The 18966-nt window shown below is 40.9% G+C and overlaps 1 protein-coding gene across 1 annotated transcript in view; it reads right to left on the bottom strand.

Annotated features, from left to right (window-relative positions):
• TTC26 (tetratricopeptide repeat domain 26) overlaps window positions 1-18966 on the bottom strand; it is a 2373990-nt gene that overhangs the window by 386371 nt on the left and 1968653 nt on the right. The window contains exon 15 of the mRNA XM_044073993.1: window positions 7966-8035. Coding sequence (XP_043929928.1) covers window positions 7966-8035 — 70 coding nt within the window. The remainder of the gene's footprint in view (window positions 1-7965; window positions 8036-18966) is intronic.

The following is an 18966-nucleotide window of genomic DNA, read 5'->3' as shown; positions in this document are numbered from 1 at the left end:
CCCCAACCGCGAGGCTTTCTGTAAGAGTTGTATCATCATTGGAAGAGGAGGATAGGCATAGAGTAGACCGGGTGGCCAAGCATGCACCAGAGCGTCTCTTGGAGATTCCCCTGGTGGGGGGATTAGAGCGAAGAAATTTTCGCATTTGGCGTTTGAGGGAGATGCAAAAAGATCGCAGCAGGGTCACCCCCATGTTGCGAATATCTGCTTCGCTACTAGAGGATTGAGAGACCACTCGTAAGGGGTAAGAAGGGTGTGGCTGAGCTTGTCCACTAGGATGTTGGTCCTCCCCGGAATGTACGTTGCAATCAGAAAGCGGTTGGTGGATATCGCCCATTCCCACACTCTCATGGCTTCGCGGCAAAGAGGATAAGATCTGGTTCCCCCTGTTTGTTGATATACCAGACCACTGACATGTTGTCCGAATGAATTGCAATCGTTCCTGCAGGGAGGAAGCTCTGAAGTGCTTGCAACGCCAACAGCACCGCTCTCATCTCCAGAACGTTGATATGCAGGGAAGTCTCTGTATCGTTCCACGTGCCTTGAACTGTCCTGCCTGAGTAATGCCCCCCCCACCCGAGGCGGGAAGCGTCCATGGTCACAGTGGCGATAGGGGGAGAGGTGCAGAAGGGACGGCCCGTATGGAAGTTCAATGCTTGGAGCCACCATAGTAGCGCCCTTCTGCAAGCCTTGCTGATAGCAATGGGATGGTGGAGAGGAAGGGATAGGAAGGACCATTGCACTAACAGAGTCCATTGCAGGACTCGCATGTTCAAACGGGCGCATGGAAGGAGTGTAATCGCTGCTGCCATGGAGTCTAGTGCCCTCAGGATCAATTCCGCTGGTGAAGCCTCTGAATGAAGGATAGCCCGCACATGAAGTTGTAGATTTCTGATTCTCTCGGCAGTTAGGAAGGCTCGCAAATCTCTGGTGTTTATTCTGGCACCTATGAATTCTATGATCTGTGTTGGAGCCAGTAGAGATTTGCCGACATTGATAGTAATGCCTAGTTGTGGGGCTAGATGGAGAAAGAAGTCTCTGGCCGAGCAAAGTAGATGCCTTGTTGGTGCGGTCAGGAGCCAGTCGTCCAGGTACGGGAAGACCTGAATTCCCTGGAGTCTCAGGTGGGCTGCAATCACTGCTAACACTTTGGTGAACACCCTGGGGGCTGTGGTGAGGCCAAAGGGAAGGACCCTGAACTGGTAGTGACTGGCTCCCAGCCGGAAGCGAAGGAACCTCCTGGATCATTTGTCCATTAAGATGTGGTAATACGCATCCTTGAGGTCTATAGAGCACATCCAATCGTCCTCCTCAAAAGGGGGAGGATAGATTGAAGAGTGACCATTTGGAATTTTTCCTTGGTTACTGACAGGTTCAAGCGGGAAAGGTCTAGGATGGGTCTCAGGTCCCCCGTCTTTTTTGGCACCAAAAAGAACCTGGAGTAGAACCCTAATCTGAGCTGGTCTTGGGGGACGGGCTGGATAGCTCTTTTTCTTAGCAGCTGCTGTATTTCTGCGGCTGCGGCCTCCCTGTGATCGGGTGGTACATCGGGGAGGTTCTTGGATTGGAGGACATGGAGAATTGGTATTTTGTACCCTCTGGATATGATGCAAAGCACCCAGCGGTCTGTTGTGATGGACTCCCATGCCGCTAGATGTTTCGAAAAACGCCCCCCGACTGCCTCCAGAGTGGAGCAGCCGGGCAACCCCTCAGGGCTGCTGCGCGGGCCGCTCAGAGAAAGGTTCTCTGGACCCGAAGTTTCTCGGAGCCCCTCTGCCCCTGGGGCGACGTCCTCCCTGTCCACCTCTGCCACGGTAGGACTGGTTGTCCGGAGCTGGTTGGGAATGTTGTGATTTCCGGAACCACATCTTCTTCTGACCCTTTTGGTTCCTTGAAAAGGACTGCTGGGGAGCAGAGAAGCGGACTCAGACGGCAAACAATGTCTTCACGTCCTTCTCACTCTGGACAAGCATCTCGCGAAATGTTTTGCCAAAAAGGGCAGAACCATCAAAGGGGGCGTTCGCGAAGGATGCTTTAAAGGGCTCCGTAAAGTCGCAATGATGGAGCCAGGCCTGATGTCTCATGACTAGGCCTGCTCCGCTGGCCCTAGCGGCTCCCTCTGTGGCGTGGGACAACAGCCGCATAGAGGTGTTTGAAATAGATCTCAGAGTGGCCATTCGGGTGGAGTACAAATGTTTATCCTCCTCCGACATGGACTCGGGGGGGATGCAGCATATTCTTTGATAAGATCCCGCTGCATCCTGATGACATGTGCCATATAGTTCAGAGACCTTACTGAGAAGGTCGCTGAACTAAAGACTCGCTTCCCTAAGCGATCCATCAAACGGGACTCTTTGCTCGGTGGATGGACTGAGGGACTCTCCTGAGCCAATTCCCTCTTTGTGGCTGCCGCCGTCAACATGGCATCTACAGGGGGGCCCTTACTCCAATGTGACCGGTCTGAGGAGGGGCTAAGAATCCTATCCGGTCGCTTCGGTATTGGCTCCACGGTGTCCAGATCCTTCCATGCCCTGGTGGTAATAAGGTCCACCAGGGGATCAGCTGGAGGGACACCCAGGAGGTAGAAGGGCCTGCCTCGAATGCCTCCAGAAACACGGACTCGTCAGAGGAAGACTTGGGGGCAGACCACCCACCTCTGATTCTCAGCATCTCCATGATGTCTCCAAAGGAGACATCCTCAGGGGGTGATCTTGGGGAGCCTTCCCCTTCCTCCAAGTCCGTGTCCTCGGTTAAGGACTCAGGGGAGTCCACGTGCCTCCTTTTGCACTTATGCTTGCAGGGAGCTTCCTCGGGGGGACTGTCCGAGGAGACCTTGCCAGCAACATCTTGTTCTAATGGAACTGTCTGTGACATCGAAGCAGGCTGTCCCTTTGGCCAGGTGATGGAAGCCTGGCCCAGCAGAGAGGGAGTGCAGGGAGGAGTTGATGCAAGGACCGGGGGTCCGGATGCTCTCAACAGAGCCCTCTCCACAACATCGAATGCCGAGGGAGAGCCACTCTCCAATGGATCCGAAAGTCGGCTCCCACTCGGATCCGATGAAGGGATCGGAGCCGGCGCCGAGACCGTCGGATCCGAGGGACCAGTGTGCTCCGACCTGGACAGAGCCGAAGGCACACTGAATCCCCCGGATCCGAAGCTCGGACCACGGCTCCGAGAGGTCGGATCCGACAGACTCGAGGGTAGGGTCGGATCCGAAGTACCAAGTACTGTCGGCGCCGACCCACCCCCGGCTCCAAGGCTGCTCGGCTCCGAGTGCTCCGAACCTGGGTAGCGGGTCGGAGAAGGAGCAATTGGGTGGAAAAAAGGTGTCGAGCTCCCCCCCTGAGAGGGGGGAGGCAAGAGCACTCCCATCTGCAGCTGGGCCTGGATGAACCTTCGCATCATCCGGTCCAAGTCTGCATCTGATAAGCTGAAAGTGGATCTTGAAGAGGCCACCGAGGCAGGCCTGGAATGCCGCCTCGATGACCTCGACGGAGATCGGGTCTCCTCCTCCTCGGGCCCCGGGGAGAAAGAAGGGGATCGGAGCCGAGGAGGAGGAGACCTAGAAGCAATGGAGGGAGAAGCCCGCTTAGCTGGCAGGGCCGAAACGGAGGTCTCGGCCCGCCGCTTGTGGTGCTTCTCCCTCCGTTTCTCCCTCCTGGCCTCCCTGTCCTCCGACACTTTAGCGGGAGTTTGAGTCCCAGTCGGAGGCAGGGGGGCAGGAGTGGCAACCACCACAGGCTGTGATGGAGCCACGGGAGTAGCAGAGATAGCAGAGGCCAAAGCTGAATCCGGGGGTAGAAGTCCTGCCAGGACCAGCTTCGACCTCCGTTCTTTCAGTGCCCTGGGGTTGAACGCTGCACAGATAGTACAGCCCGAGGTGAGGTGTTCAACCCCAAGGCACCAAACGCACTGAGTGTGGCCATCAGCCGGGGAGAGCTTATGGCCACACTCGGTACATTTAGAAAATATGGCTTTTGGGGCCTCAGCCATTCCCTTTTTTTTTTTTTTTTTTTTTTTACTAAAAAGGAAAAGAAAAGGACAACTACACGCACACACAGGCCCCAAAAGACACTCAACAAACACTCACACACTAGCGACCAGCGAAGGGAGGGTATCAATTAAAAAATAGGGAACCTAACTCAGACACACTTTACAAATATTAATTTAAACTAAAACAGAAATTCCTGACGAAAAAAGTTAACGTTTTTTTTCACTTATCTGCGGAGCTCAAGAAAAGGATCCAGCCATCACAAGCGCGGCAAACTAGATCTGGGGTCATGGAGGGTTAGCAGGGGATTATGGGTGAAGGGAGGAGCTAGGAGCTCGGATCCATTAGCTTGAAACAAGTTGCCGGCTCGGATCAGATATCGGATCCGTAACCCACAGGTTGCTGACAAATGAACAATCCTACTTCAGATGCTGGTTTTTAAAGTATTCATAGTTTTCAGAGAGTCTTGAGGATGGGAGAGAGTTCCATTCTTTGGCTAAGGAAGAGGATAGGAGAAGCTGACCAGCAGGAAGCTTTGGTTTGTATACAGAGATATTTTGGTGGGCAGCTCTTAGGGCTCTGTGAGGGGTGCAAAATGGTAAGATATTTGTTAGAGCAGGGCATGAAGTTGGTTTGAAAATTAATTTGTGGGCAGTAGTGAGTTGGAGGTAGTCAAGGTGGTTGGGAAGTTCTAGCCACTTTAGCAGGTGGAGAGACGTACAGTGGTGAGAGGAGTAGTTAGATTTAGTTGCGAACTTAGACATTTTGTTGTAACAGGTTTCTAGTTTTGAAGAGATGGTGGAAGATAGGGAAGTTCTAGCCACTTTAGCAGGTGGAGAGACGTACAGTGGTGAGAGGAGTAGTTAGATTTAGTTGCGAACTTAGACATTTTGTTGTAACAGGTTTCTAGTTTTGAAGAGATGGTGGAAGATAGGTTGGTTAGTAGGGGTGCACCATGGAGTTGTGATGGTACTAAGTAGGTAGTGGTGAGAATTTGTCTAGTAGAAAGAGAGAGGAAGTGGGAGCGTCTATATAGCATGCCAAGTTTCTGTTGTGTTTTTTTAATGTTTAGTTGAATATGTGTATCGAATTTCAGGTGTTCATTTACAGTAACCCCAAGAATCCCAAATCTAACATTTATTCACTAATTTCAGTGTTGCTGGTCTTCTTCAGGTTCATTTTCATTTCCCAACACCAGATTCTGGCTCAAGTCCAAGATATTTTCAATTCTTCTAATCGTTTGCTTTTTTTTTTGTCTTTCAAGCATTTTTCTTTGGGACACTGGAAAAGACTTCACTGGTAAAGTCACTCTATGAGCTTTACTGTCAGAAGAATTTGCAGCAGAGTCTCCTGTTTGATGGCTCACTTTTTGTTGGATAAACTTTTGTATTTCCTCCATAGCCTTTTCTGCATCAAAAAATGTCTTTGATCCTCCAGGAAAAAATATTCTGAAGACAACCAGATACATTAGCTTAAATCTCTACCTGCCTCTCATTCTCTGCTGGCTGGGATAAATTTGCTTCTCTTCTGCCTGGAGTACAGTGAACAATCATTTTCCACAAATACTTTATTGTCTCCAGTTTTTAATACTTTGCCCTTCTGCTACAGTTTTGTCAAGCTCAACTCTTTCTGCTGGCTTGATTGCATCTTTACTAAAACAGGTCTTGGCTACTTTCTTGTGGCCACGTTTGGAGCATACATTCAATGTGCCCTTTCAATTAAACAAACCCTGCTGTGGAATACTAGTCCAGTTGCTCATCTGTGCTTTCACAAAATTACAGGGTTTGTTTAATTGAAAGGGCACACGGAATGTATGCTCCCAACCTGACCACAAGAACAAAAATGAGAAAACAGAGCATGCAGAGAAAACCTAAGTTTCTGTGGTAAAGCAGAAAATCGTAGGTTTTCTCTCCATGCTCTGTTTTCTAATTTTACCATTTTGAAACAGCTACTTTTGAAAAGTTTCATACTCAACCAGCCTTTTCTTCATTTCAACCTCTGTTTTTTGCAATTTTATCAATTTGTCTGAATAGAAAGTTAAAGCTTCTTCTATTTTTCAGCCTTTTGTTATTTGAGTTGATATACTCCTTCAAATGTTTCATTTATTTCAATCATTTCGGAGTACATTTGATATATTTTCCCTCTAAATTTCAGGAAGCCATCTCTTAAACCAAAGCTGGAGCTTGAAATGCTTTTTACTGAACAGTTGCAGGATTATTCCCAGTCAGTGTTTTCTCTTCACCTTTTCCAGTTGATTTCCTTTCAGGTTTTTTAAATGTCTCCTTTGCTGGCATCCAGGTACTGTACTTACTAGCCAGTAACTGAATTTTATTCATGCTGGCAAAAATACTAGCTTTTATTTCCCAGTTTCTTTTTTCACGCTGGGAGAGATGAAACTGAGCTGTTGATCAGTCTGCAGCCATTTTGGAAGTCACTTTAATGAGCTTAATTTATCCCTGCAGTGAAAAAAAAATCATTTGTCTAATCCAGTGGTCACAGTCCAAACATTAAGTTAAAACTGCAAAGCATCTCCACTCAAATTAAGGCACATGGTTTTGGTATGACTGAGGCCCATGCTTTACACAAAGACGAAGGGGTCACGGTGAAGAAGAACAGGATGATAGGGATTTTATGGACAAATTTTATGGATTTGTTGGTTAAGCAGTGCATAACAGCTAGCATTTTTTGGATCTACCTATACAAGTAAGAAAACCTTTTTGGGAGTGGGAGATGCACAAAAAGATTTGGAACAAACTTCCTGACAGAAATCGGTTCTGGACTGTGGTGTGCTTGAGGTTGACAGACTACAGCCAATCTACCTAGCTTAAACCTAAAACTTGAAGTGAGCTAAACCAGTTACCTAGTATTGTAAGCTATTATAGTTATCTGAATGCTTATGTTTTCCGTTTCTATTTGGAAACGTATGACTATAAACAATAGTAACGTGTTTTCACATTATATTGAAGTCTCCTATCATTTTTGTAGGGTGCTTGTTTGGGTGCGGGTAGATGAGGTATAGTGCCATAGTTTGTGGTCCCTGAGTTACCATGAGAAGGCACATGTGGCCCATTGACCCGGACACTAGGCTAGAAGGAATGGGTTAGTTATCAGTGACACAAGAAAGTCACAAGATGTGACTGCACTGTTGTTTTAAAACATTGTTTATCATAAGCTGGTTTTATGAGGCAGAGGGATGTGCACTGACTGTCACACAGTTGACCTGGGTTTGAACAGCAAACCCAATCAATGGTAGTTAGCCAGGGAGGGGGACTGACTGTGCTGGCTCATTTATCCCTCAAGTAGGGTTGGAATTTCCAGGCTAGGGATAACAATTCTCAGTGGTGACTAAAGAGTCTAGTATAGTGGCATGTATATTATGTAAAGCACACTGGGTACTGGGTGGGGCAGTGGGGAAGACATAGCAAAAAGCCTGATATAGATGAGAGAATGGCACCATACTCGGATGTCTTGATCTCTGCACCTGTTTTCCAGCTACTTTCACTAAATGATTCTTTCTTGCAGGGTCCTGCTGTGTAAAGGGTGAAGCAAGACATATGCCAGGGATACTGGAGTGGGAGATCAAGAATGGGGCTCTGGGATATTGTTGATGGCAGACAGCTGTGGTAGAGAACTAAAAATATTTTTTTAAGAATTAAGGGAAGATTCTAAAAGCATTAAAATACATTTGTATAGCCTCTAGTTTCTAATACTGCATATAAGATGTATTGATGACTTGCCACAATTATTTACAATATCTATTTTCTAACAGAAAATTAAACTTTGATCACAGAACTCTCTTCTATGATCAGCAATGAAAAGAAGAATACAAACATAGAACAGTACAATTTTCAAGTGTGAATTTGATGCGGTAAACATGTTTACAAATTACTTAAATGTGTTATCTGAATTAAATAATTAAAACACTTATAATGGTATAAAATAAATCTCTCATTCCATACAGTGAGTTTACTTACAACAGCGTGCCAACCAGCTCAGGTATGTATAATCATTTTTTATCTTTTCACTTTGAATCATCAGGAATACCTAGGGAGTGAATGGAGAGCTGTTTTAATCAAAGATGACCATATTTTTGTACAATTTCAACGCGAGTTGTCAAAAGAAGTGTGATATATCACTGTAGTGCAGGAATAAACTGTTAAAAGTTTGACATGTAGGTAGTTAAGCCATGAGCAGTGTTACTTAAAGCCATGGGACACTGTGTTATACAGAGTTTTTTATGACTGATAACACTCCATAAGTTTCTATTGCAATAATAAAAGAAGCAATGGCTTGTTTTTATAAACAACCCGAGTATGATCTGAGCTCTGTTTTCCTCTTCTTATCAGTGAAATACAGAATTTTCCTTTCCACTATAATGTTGGACAATACAAAATCATGGGGACTTTAAAAATACAAATATTACACAGAACAATATTTTACAGTTGTTAAGATTTTGTATCTCTAAAGTATCAAAGTGTTTACAGTACTTCAGATTTCTCTCATAACCTTAGCCTTACAACTATGTCTGATACTTGGGCTCTAGCTTCCTGACTTATGTTCCTCACATTTCCCTGAAACCAGTTCATGTTATACTTTATGGGTATGAGATTGCTGTATTTATTTATTTTATTTAACATTTGTTTACTGGGAAAGTCCGACTGGGACAGAGACCATTTTCAATGGAGGCCTGGGGAGAAATGCTTCAGATGCACAGATGCATGTCTTTGGAATGTGGGAGGAAAACGGAGCACCAGGTGGAAACCCATGTGAACACAGGGAGGGCATGCAGATTCGGCAGAGAAGGTACTCCAGCTGAGAATTGAACCCGAGAACCTCTTGTTGTGAGGTGACAATGCTAACCACTGTGCCTCCCCTGCGCATTGACAAAATGTATTTTAATTGCAAGAAGGAGAAGGTGGGATAGTATGTTGAAGTGGATGGACATGGATCATTAAAATATGAAAGATATGTACTTACCATACTATTAGATATACACAAAAAGAGAGCTCAACCACCAAAATAGTCAAAAGCCTTAACGCAGTTTTATTAAAGCAAAAAATAAATGGCGTTTTCGCTACCACATAAATGTAGCTTCCTCAGAGGCTAAACACACAAAAAAGGTGCCAAGCAGATTTTATACTACTGGCAGCCTTGTTAAAAATCAGCTGTTATACGTAATACATCACTTCCTTTAAACAAAAAAATAAATAAAAAAAATATATATATATATATATATATATATATATATATATATATATATATTTATACACACAGACCAATATTTGTTAAAAACATATTAATCACTCATCTATCGGATCTCCCAACTTTCAAATAGAAATAAATACATTAAAATAAATACATTTAAAGTACAATAATCCACATATGTATACATACAAATACATATACATACACATGTACATACATACATGTGCATGTGTATACACACACAATATATATGCCCCACAAATACCCACTAATGCATATATAAGAATAAAATTATGTGTGTGTACTTATAAATGCAATTGTGCACACATAAATATGAAACACATATAAAAAATATGTAAAAAAATTTATATATAAATATAACACATATATATAGTTATATGTGTAACTCTAATAACCATATTATGTGCAAAAACATTGTACTACATGTTAAACTATTTGATTTAATTTCTACTAAATAGAATAAATCTGATTAGGTCACATTTATGAGCAAGTTAATGTTATAAATATAATTATAATAAGTATAATTATGATAAATAATAAATCATAATAAATCAGCGTAGGTAAGATCTGTACTTCAACACAGGGGCTATATTGCAACTTTCATTTAAGCCTGGCCTATTAAAGGCATCCAATTTAAGCTGCCATTGTAGTTCCAAAATTTCTAATAAAGAAATAGGCCCTCCCCTAATAGACTTCTGTTTACAGTCAATACCCATAAACACAAAGCTGTGTCCATGATTAGACTCCACATGTTTAGCCAGTGCGTTCTCACTTTTTTTATTTCTAATGGCATATATGTGTTGATATATGCGCTCTCTGAATTTTCTATCAGTTTTCCCGACATAGAATGCCGGACAACATACACAGAGAGCAACATATACAACTGATTTTGTGTCACAATTTATTCTGCAATTTATCCAATATTTATTGTGACCAATACTAAATGAACTACCAGTTCGCAAAACATGGCACCAGTTGCAGGACCCACAAATAAAACAACCTTTTGTTTTTTGGAGAGCCTGGCTTGGTGCATTTGATTGTAATAATTCTTTAATGTTATTACCTCTCCTAAATGTAATCATTGGTTTAGCACCAAGTTTCTCAACTAACAATGAATTGTTAGTAATGAAATACCAATTCTTAAAGACAATATCAGATATTTCTTTTGAGTTCAGATTAAAGACCGTAGAAAATGAAAGTGTAAAATCACTTCTAGGTTCATCTGTAATAGTAACAGGACTAAACCCTATTTCTGTAACCTCCATTATAGTGCCTTCTTCACTTGGGTTTTCAATTCCTCGGTCAAGTATTATGGGACAAATGGTCCCATAACTTCTTTTGTTATTAACTTCTAATGTTATTTCTTCAATAACTGAAGATGGATAACCTCTGTTCAAGAAAAATTCAGTAAGGACAGTACATTCTTTCTCAAATTCTTCAAACTCACTGCACATTCTAGCGGCCCTAACTAGTTGTCCTTTAATAACTGCTTTTTTTAGTTTGTGTGGGTGGGCACTTGTGTAGTGTAAGAATGAGTTGATGTAAGTATCCTTACGATAAATAGATGAAGTAAATTTAAGACTGTTTGTATCCTTTTTCAGTTTCACATCTAAGTAATCCATCTCACAAGTATCAAATTTAGAAGTAAACCTAAGGAATGATGTAGTGTTATTGAAATAATCAATCAATGACCGTGCCTCATCTTCATTGCCCTTGAACAAAATAAAAATGTCATCAAGGAATCTGGTATAATGACAAATTTTATCTTTCCATAATGGATGACCCAAAACAAATTTCCTCTCCCAATGTGCCATAAACAAGTTGGCTACTATGGCACCACATGGGGAGCCCATGGCAACACCCTGTTTCTGGATATAATAATCATTTCCAAAAACAAAAAAGTTAGAAGACAGAACTATATCTAAAAGTTCTGTAATGTTATTGATCTCATCCCTTGGTGCTTTTAGTTCAGACAGCAACAACTCTAACCACTCAATGACCTCCAAATGTGGTATTGAAGTGTATAGATCGACTACGTCAACTGTCAGAAAGTTGTATGCCTTTAATAGGCCAGGCTTAAATGAAAGTTGCAATATAGCCCCTGTGTTGAAGTACAGATCTTACCTACGCTGATTTATTATGATTTATTATTTATCATAATTATACTTATTATAATTATATTTATAACATTAACTTGCTCATAAATGTGACCTAATCAGATTTATTCTATTTAGTAGAAATTAAATCAAATAGTTTAACATGTAGTACAATGTTTTTGCACATAATATGGTTATTAGAGTTACACATATAACTATATATATGTGTTATATTTATATATAAATTTTTTTACATATTTTTTATATGTGTTCCATATTTATGTGTGCACAATTGCATTTATAAGTACACACACATAATTTTATTCTTATATATGCATTAGTGGGTATTTGTGGGGCATATATATTGTGTGTGTATACACATGCACATGTATGTATGTACATGTGTATGTATATGTATTTGTATGTATACATATGTGGATTATTGTACTTTAAATGTATTTATTTTAATGTATTTATTTCTATTTGAAAGTTGGGAGATCCGATAGATGAGTGATTAATATGTTTTTAACAAATATTGGTCTGTGTGTATAAATAAATATATATATATATATATATATATATATATATATATATATATATATTTTTTATTTATTTTTTTGTTTAAAGGAAGTGATGTATTACGTATAACAGCTGATTTTTAACAAGGCTGCCAGTAGTATAAAATCTGCTTGGCGCCTTTTTTGTGTGTTTAGCCTCTGAGGAAGCTACATTTATGTGGTAGCGAAAACGCCATTTATTTTTTGCTTTAATAAAACTGCGTTAAGGCTTTTGACTATTTTGGTGGTTGAGCTCTCTTTTTGTGTATTTCTAAAGTTCGTTTTTTCAGTTTAATACTATTAGATATCTTCATGATCCATGTCTATCAATTTCAAAAGTAGGGCAGAGTCTTCAGCTAACCAACCTAGGAGGAATCATGACAGAATACCCAGGAAGCTGGTTGCTCCAAAGGAACCTAACAGAAAAATTCCAACTCCAAGAACGTCAATACTTTATTACAGCAAAGCTGTTGGATATAAATCCTTCTTCAGTGCAATATACAATCTGTAACATTCTTTTAACTTTTGTAAAACAAGAGTAAAATCATGTGAGCACGGCCAGCTAATCACATAATTTCTACCATAATTCAATTAACATTTCAGCTTACAGATATAGCAGTTCCTTAAAATGTTTCCTTAAAAAGTACTCACACTTTCAACTCAATTTATAAATACATACTAGACCTATATACTTAAATAATTCTATCTAATAAAATATTTCTTACAAAAAATGTTGTACATATTCAAATTATTTGCACATATACAAAAAAGAATACATATATATGTATATACATACACATTTAAGTTACCTTGCATTTGTCTAGTTGCTAATACTGGCTTAATACTAACCATGTTATTCAACCCTGGTAATACATCTGCTTGCAGTCTTAAGATCCATGCATATTCTTTATTCTCCAGAAGGTTAGTAACATTACCCCATTTTATAATAAATATTTTATTAGATAGAATTATTTAAGTATATAGTTCTAATATGCATTTATAAATTGAGTTGAAAGTATGTCTGAGTACTTTTTAAGGAAACTTTTTAAGGAACTGCTATATCTCTAAGCTGAAATGTTAATTGAATTATTGTAGAAATGATGCAATTAGCTGGCCGTGCTCACATTATTTTACTCTTGTTTTACAAAAACTGAAAGAATGTTACAGATTGTATATTGCACTGAAGAAGGATTTGTATTGAAAGCTTTGATGTAATAAAGTATTGATGTTCTTGTAGTTGGAATTTTTCTGTTGTTCAGCTTTTATTTTCTAACTTCTGGTTTATCACTACATCAGCCTTTGGTCTTAAGTTTCTGAATTTTGGCAGTGTTGTGGGTGTGGTAATACTTTAATCATCTAGAAGCATGGCCAGCAGCATGGAAACAGCATGAAGAAAATCAGAACAAGTGCCTAGAACCTGCTCTTTACAAGGACTTTTAAATAGAGAAGATAACCCAATTTTAAATGCAATACATAATGTTCCAAAAATAATGGGAGCCGCTGCCCAGCAAGCAGATAAGTTTACTGAACATTGACTTTGCTAGAAAGAAAAGAAGGATCAATAACCAGAATTAAACCCTGAGCCAGACCCAGCTAACCACTCCTATCCAAAGAAATTTGAGGAGGAGTAGACGCAGGAAAAATGGGACCAACCATGTTTACTAATGGCAGCAGCTTCCCCAGGGATGGGCACTGCATTCTGACCAAATAGGGAAACTTTTACTGTTTCCTCTACCAGGACTGACAAGAGTGTATCTCCCTTGCACAGTCAGGGGACCCCAACAGCTGCAGAGAATGTGGCTAACATGGTTCATAGTGGTTGTAGGTTCTACACCAGAGGGATCCAGGGTAAAAGCTGAGTGGTCTGAGGTACAACAAACGGCTACAGCAGAGTCACCTACCTGCGACTGAGGCAAATTGCTAGCCTGCTGTGGTGGCAAAGGCTGTTTGTTTAACATTTTCTATTTGTGACTGAAAGAAGACCAACCATGGGACAGATAGTCTGTTCCATGCTCAAGCTGAAAGTTGTGCCTCTTTCTCAGGGAAGCCAAGTAGCAATTGCCAGTAAACACTACAAATCCACAAAAGTTTCTGTTCTGACAGAAAAGCACAGTAAAATCTATTTAAAAGACCATGCTAGCCCACAAAAAAAAAATAATCAATTTCTACACAAATTTTTTTTCAGTTACTTTACACTACTTTTAAATTGATAAAAAATGAGCGCGCTTTTAAAAGTATGTTACAGTCTCAAGACAGTCTGTTAAAACAAAACACTCCAAGCTTTAAAATAACTTTCCTGAAAAGGAAAGTAATAAAAACATCAACAAATATATCCCCAAACGGAACCTGTCTGTCTAGCAAAGGAAAGCACAAGCCAACCATCAATCCTTGAAAGCTTGAGATGATTATACTCTTAAGTGGCAGTACAGCTCTGACGGGCTTCACGCAAAAACTTATCTTATCTTTTAGTCAACTCAGCTTGAGCTGCCTGACAGTTTGGGCATGTTGAAGGTGCCCTGGACCTTTAAAAGATGGAAGGCTGTTACATCCTGCTCTTGGTTAGCTCTTTTTTTTGAGGAAATTTGCAACTTCTTGTTTGTTCACCTCCTCCTGATGGAGTGGAACATTTGATAGAGTGATGGAGGCCAAATGTGTAGGGCATACGAATGGAAATGTATAGCCTCTGGCTATCATTATCCTATTCCATCTACACTGCATGACTGTCCTGCCAATGAGATGGAGGAAGTTGGACCACTGACTGCTTTCACAGATGGACAGTTGGGCATGTCTGCATGGATTCCGTGCTGATTCCCAGACGGAAGGCTGCAGCAGCCTCGATTTTGCAGACTATCTCTGCATCTATGATTACAACCATTCCAGAAGGTCTCACAACCTTGTGAACTTTTATCTAAATGCTATTCATAAGATAGTTGTTGGGTCTTATGGATGCACAAATTATTTGCATTCTTCTGGTACCCAGTGAATGCCTATCATGGAGTGGAGAATTTTATCCCAGCATGGAGAATTTTACCACAATAGCTGTGAGCAGCTTCTCCTTTTGTTCAATCTTGAGCAATTTTTCTTTCACCTGGGATTTGAATAGAGGGGACCCATCACATGGTGCACTGGTGACGGATGTCTAGAAGTTTTTCACAAAGCCACCCAATCTGAGCTAGGCAAGACTCATCATAGTTATACCTGATCCAAACACCATACTGCACTGTGAGCAAGCCTCATGGACAGCAATGATATACTAAACACTGTTATCACCTGACACTTTGGCCTGCAGTGTACGTCACTCTGTGGCAACGTTTCAATATGTCTAGCATCTTCTTTGATAGATCCCACTGAAAATATACCCTGTACAACAGGTAATTCAATGCCCTCATGCTGAAGGTACTGAAAGTACATATGAGCTTCCATGTTCAATCCGTGGCTTGAGAATTCCTATCCTGGGGATAGAATGAAGGTCTTTCTTTAGGGGACTCTCTCTTGGTGATTCCTACCTCCACAATGGAATCTGCAAGATGGGCCTTAATCCATGCTTGTCTGTTCTTGGGAAGTTGGGGAATCTTACAGGTATATAGGTGTTTACTAGGCTAACGACCACAAGGGTCTTTTTAAGCCTAGCCATGTGTCTCAAATCTCTGACAAGTTCTGATCTTATCGACTTTCCCTGGGATAGGCTCAACCACATCTGACTCTCACCATGTCCTATCTACAACCAAACTAATTATGTGATCAGGGAGATGAATCACCTAAGATGTAGGCGTGGTGGTGCAAAAAGCCTGTTGTAGAATTTCTTCCACAGAGTAGGTAGGTTCTACTGGCCAAGAGCCCTTATGTCTTGTGAGTTTTAAGGATCTCCCCAAATATACAGTCATTCAGTGGGGACTGGTGGGAAGCTTTTATCGAAATCAGTGTCTGGGATGGGATATTCCACAGAAAAGTCTAGGTGACTCCTCTTGCACTTCATCTTCCCGACAACATGCAGAATGTGCTTGTTTGAGTATTCAGAAGATGATTCACCTTCAGACATCCTAGATTTGTGTTGACTTTTTGCTTCTGTCCTCTACTGGGAAGAAAATGTAAGTCCCAAAGTTCCTAACTGGGAGATGTCTCAAGGCAGAGCTGATACTGGAGGTGTCTCTCCTCTCTAGGGTCTAACAGCCTAACTAATTGGAATGACGCTGTATCCAAACTTTTGGCTAACAGTGTTGAGATGGTCAATATCAAAATTGCTGACCTGGTGTCGAGACCGACTCCCGAGATGCTGATGCCTAGTCATTGGTTTCAAGCCCTGGCACTGACACTTGGCCTGAAGTCACAAATGGTTTCTGTACTGATGGCAAAAATGTAAATAATGCAAGTGCCATGAATGGCAGAGATGAGATAGATGCCAAAGTCAGCAATGAACCTTCAAAGTTGATGACCTCAGCCTAGCAGAAGTTGGAATCAATGGAGTCAGTGTCAAAGCCATTAGTGATAATGAAGGAATTGGCTCCAATGGAAGAAGACTCACTGGTGCTAACATAGAAGGCATCAGGAAAACAGCTCTGTTTTTCCTGGTTTGCTCAGGGAAGAAACTCAAGAAATGGAAGGGATGGGACCCTTCTACTGCCATGCTAGAAACAGAGGGGTAAGAGAAGACACCCATTTTAATATGAGCCTTGATCAAGACCTTCACTATTCAGTAGCAATGAAAGTGCAAAGAGGGACTCTGCACAGACCTAGCCAACCTAAATGGAGGAGGGCCTCAGTTACATGCACCTAGATAATTCTTTCTCTGAGAAGCTACCAAGTCTTCTCTTCACTGTGGGGTTTGGTATTACTGATACCTTAAGCTGGGAATTCCCAGTGAGGGATGATTGGTACACATAAGGTGGAGGCTGAGCTACTCCAGTGGCTGACATTTAATTCCTGGATATCTCAGGGGATGGAGAGGGCCTGCCCTTTTCTTTATGACCCCTGTTATCCTCAGCCCTTCATTTATATTTTCTTTTCCATGTGAAGGAAGGACCCCTTTCAGGATAAGTTTATACCTATGTTCTTGTAATATCCAGTTACTTGTTTTTACATATTTCACAAGGCTCCTTCAAATCAGCCACACCAGACAGACAATATAAAAGTCACGTGTATACTTGGAGTGTGATCCCATGCACACACTTTACAAATTTTTAAATCCTAAGGATTTATCTTTATCAGTGTTTAATAAGGCATTACACAAACATATATAAATCTCGGAGAGATGTCAGTACAGAAACCATCCTTGATTTCTGGCCTAGTGTTAGTGCCAGGGCTGGGAACCACTGAATGGTATGTGTACAGCACCTAAAAAAAATAAACAAGTAAGCCAAAAATGGATGCATGTCAGACAACTTAGGCAGAAGTGGGAGAGAAAAGCTGACCAAAGTACACAAAAATAACCTCACAACATTAACCTGCAAACACTAGCCTGCAAACCCCTAAAGAAAAAACACCCTTCAGGTACTTTTATTAAGAATGTCAATAAAGAAAAGGGTACTTATTACCTTAAAAGGTCAACTTTATCCAAAAGTGATGCTCACACATAGGATCACTCTGTTGCTACAGTCCACAGCAAATGAGATATGGGGAAGAGTGGTGCCTTATGAAAGTGAGGAGACTAAAGGTCTGGTAAAGTCCTGAGGGTGCCAAAAGACATACCATGTACAGGCACCAGTTCTATCTTTAAAGTGGAGATACTAGATCATCTAAGATAATCAAACTACAACTGTGCACTGGCACTCATGATGAAAAAATTTCCCACTAGTTCTAGAAGACTAGAAGCTTCCAAGACAATACCTACCACCTACACAGAAATACTACTTTTATGCCCCAAATAAGAGCATAGCTAACAAATGACCTTTGCAAGACCATATCTAAAACTGTAGTCAGTAATACAACTTTAAAAGAATAATGCTGAATCATAATGAAAAATATATATCTCACACAAGTGATAACATAAAAAGTACCCATATGTAAACAACTTAGAAATCTAAGAACTTCAGAACAAAGAAATAACTGAAAGAATATCATAAACAATGCTCCTACAAATAAAATAATATGCTTCTATGCAGCAGGCTTTACTGTGTCACCAAAAGCTGATGCCACCATGCCTCAGAATGCAGTATAGTATGCTAATTAATAAACGACATAAAACAGAACCAGATGTACACAATGTACAGAATAAACAAACATATACCTGACTGGGTGCTGCAATAAATTAGCTTTACAGCAACTTCCACTAATATTGCAATGATTTGTCTATTACATTTGAGGAAAAAATAGAAAAAAATCAAAATTACTCCATGATAACTTTCCATAGCAGTTTAAGTGAACTCACTGAAAAGGACATGGTGGGATTCAGTCAGCATAAATACAGTCTGAAAGGGCACAACTACATTTTTAGTGTTGCAGACCTACATGGCCACTAACATCTATGTATGCCATTCCTTACAGGATAAAAAACAACTTACTCTAGACCTGGTGTTACACCTTTAAGACATCTAACCACAATGATAACAGGGTTTATGACAGAAATCCAGCTGGAAATATATTACATAAAGCTAAATAAAGTAAAACTGGTCTGATGAACCAATGGTTACCATTGCGAAAGTGCTCAACATTTTGTATTAAAAAAGAAGATTTTACTCTGTCGTGGTTCAGCTTCTTTATTCCAGCTACCTTCCAATTGGGCGCCAACTTCTGGGCTGGTTTGGATTTTTTGTTTGCTAAATAAAGTACAGTTGTATAAGTAAACTTACCATATCAGTAGATGTTCTAATCAATCACTGTTGTAGTGGCTTAAACTATTTGGAGGTCAGTCCCCATCAACTGATCAGCTTTTCAAACTTTAAGGGCACCCTCCACATTTTCTGTCTAGGGTTCGGGCAGACCTTCATATAAAGACAGTTACAGCACCAAGCACTTCAGAGTTTTCTTGCCCAAAGAAGAAAAACAATAGCCCTGAAAGGAATAAAATGCTAGGAAATGTAATGCAACAGTAACTATATTTTCACAAAGATAAAGGTTTTCCTGGCATCAAGAAATCTCTGAAGTGTTTAGCATGTCATCT

Source organism: Protopterus annectens, chromosome 1.part1 (assembly GCF_019279795.1).
Source record: "Protopterus annectens isolate FY-2018-M chromosome 1.part1, PAN1.0, whole genome shotgun sequence".
Classification (NCBI taxonomy): Eukaryota; Metazoa; Chordata; order Ceratodontiformes; family Protopteridae; genus Protopterus; species Protopterus annectens.
The sequence above is the reverse complement of the archived record's forward strand: the minus strand, read 5'-3'. Positions and strand labels throughout refer to the sequence as shown.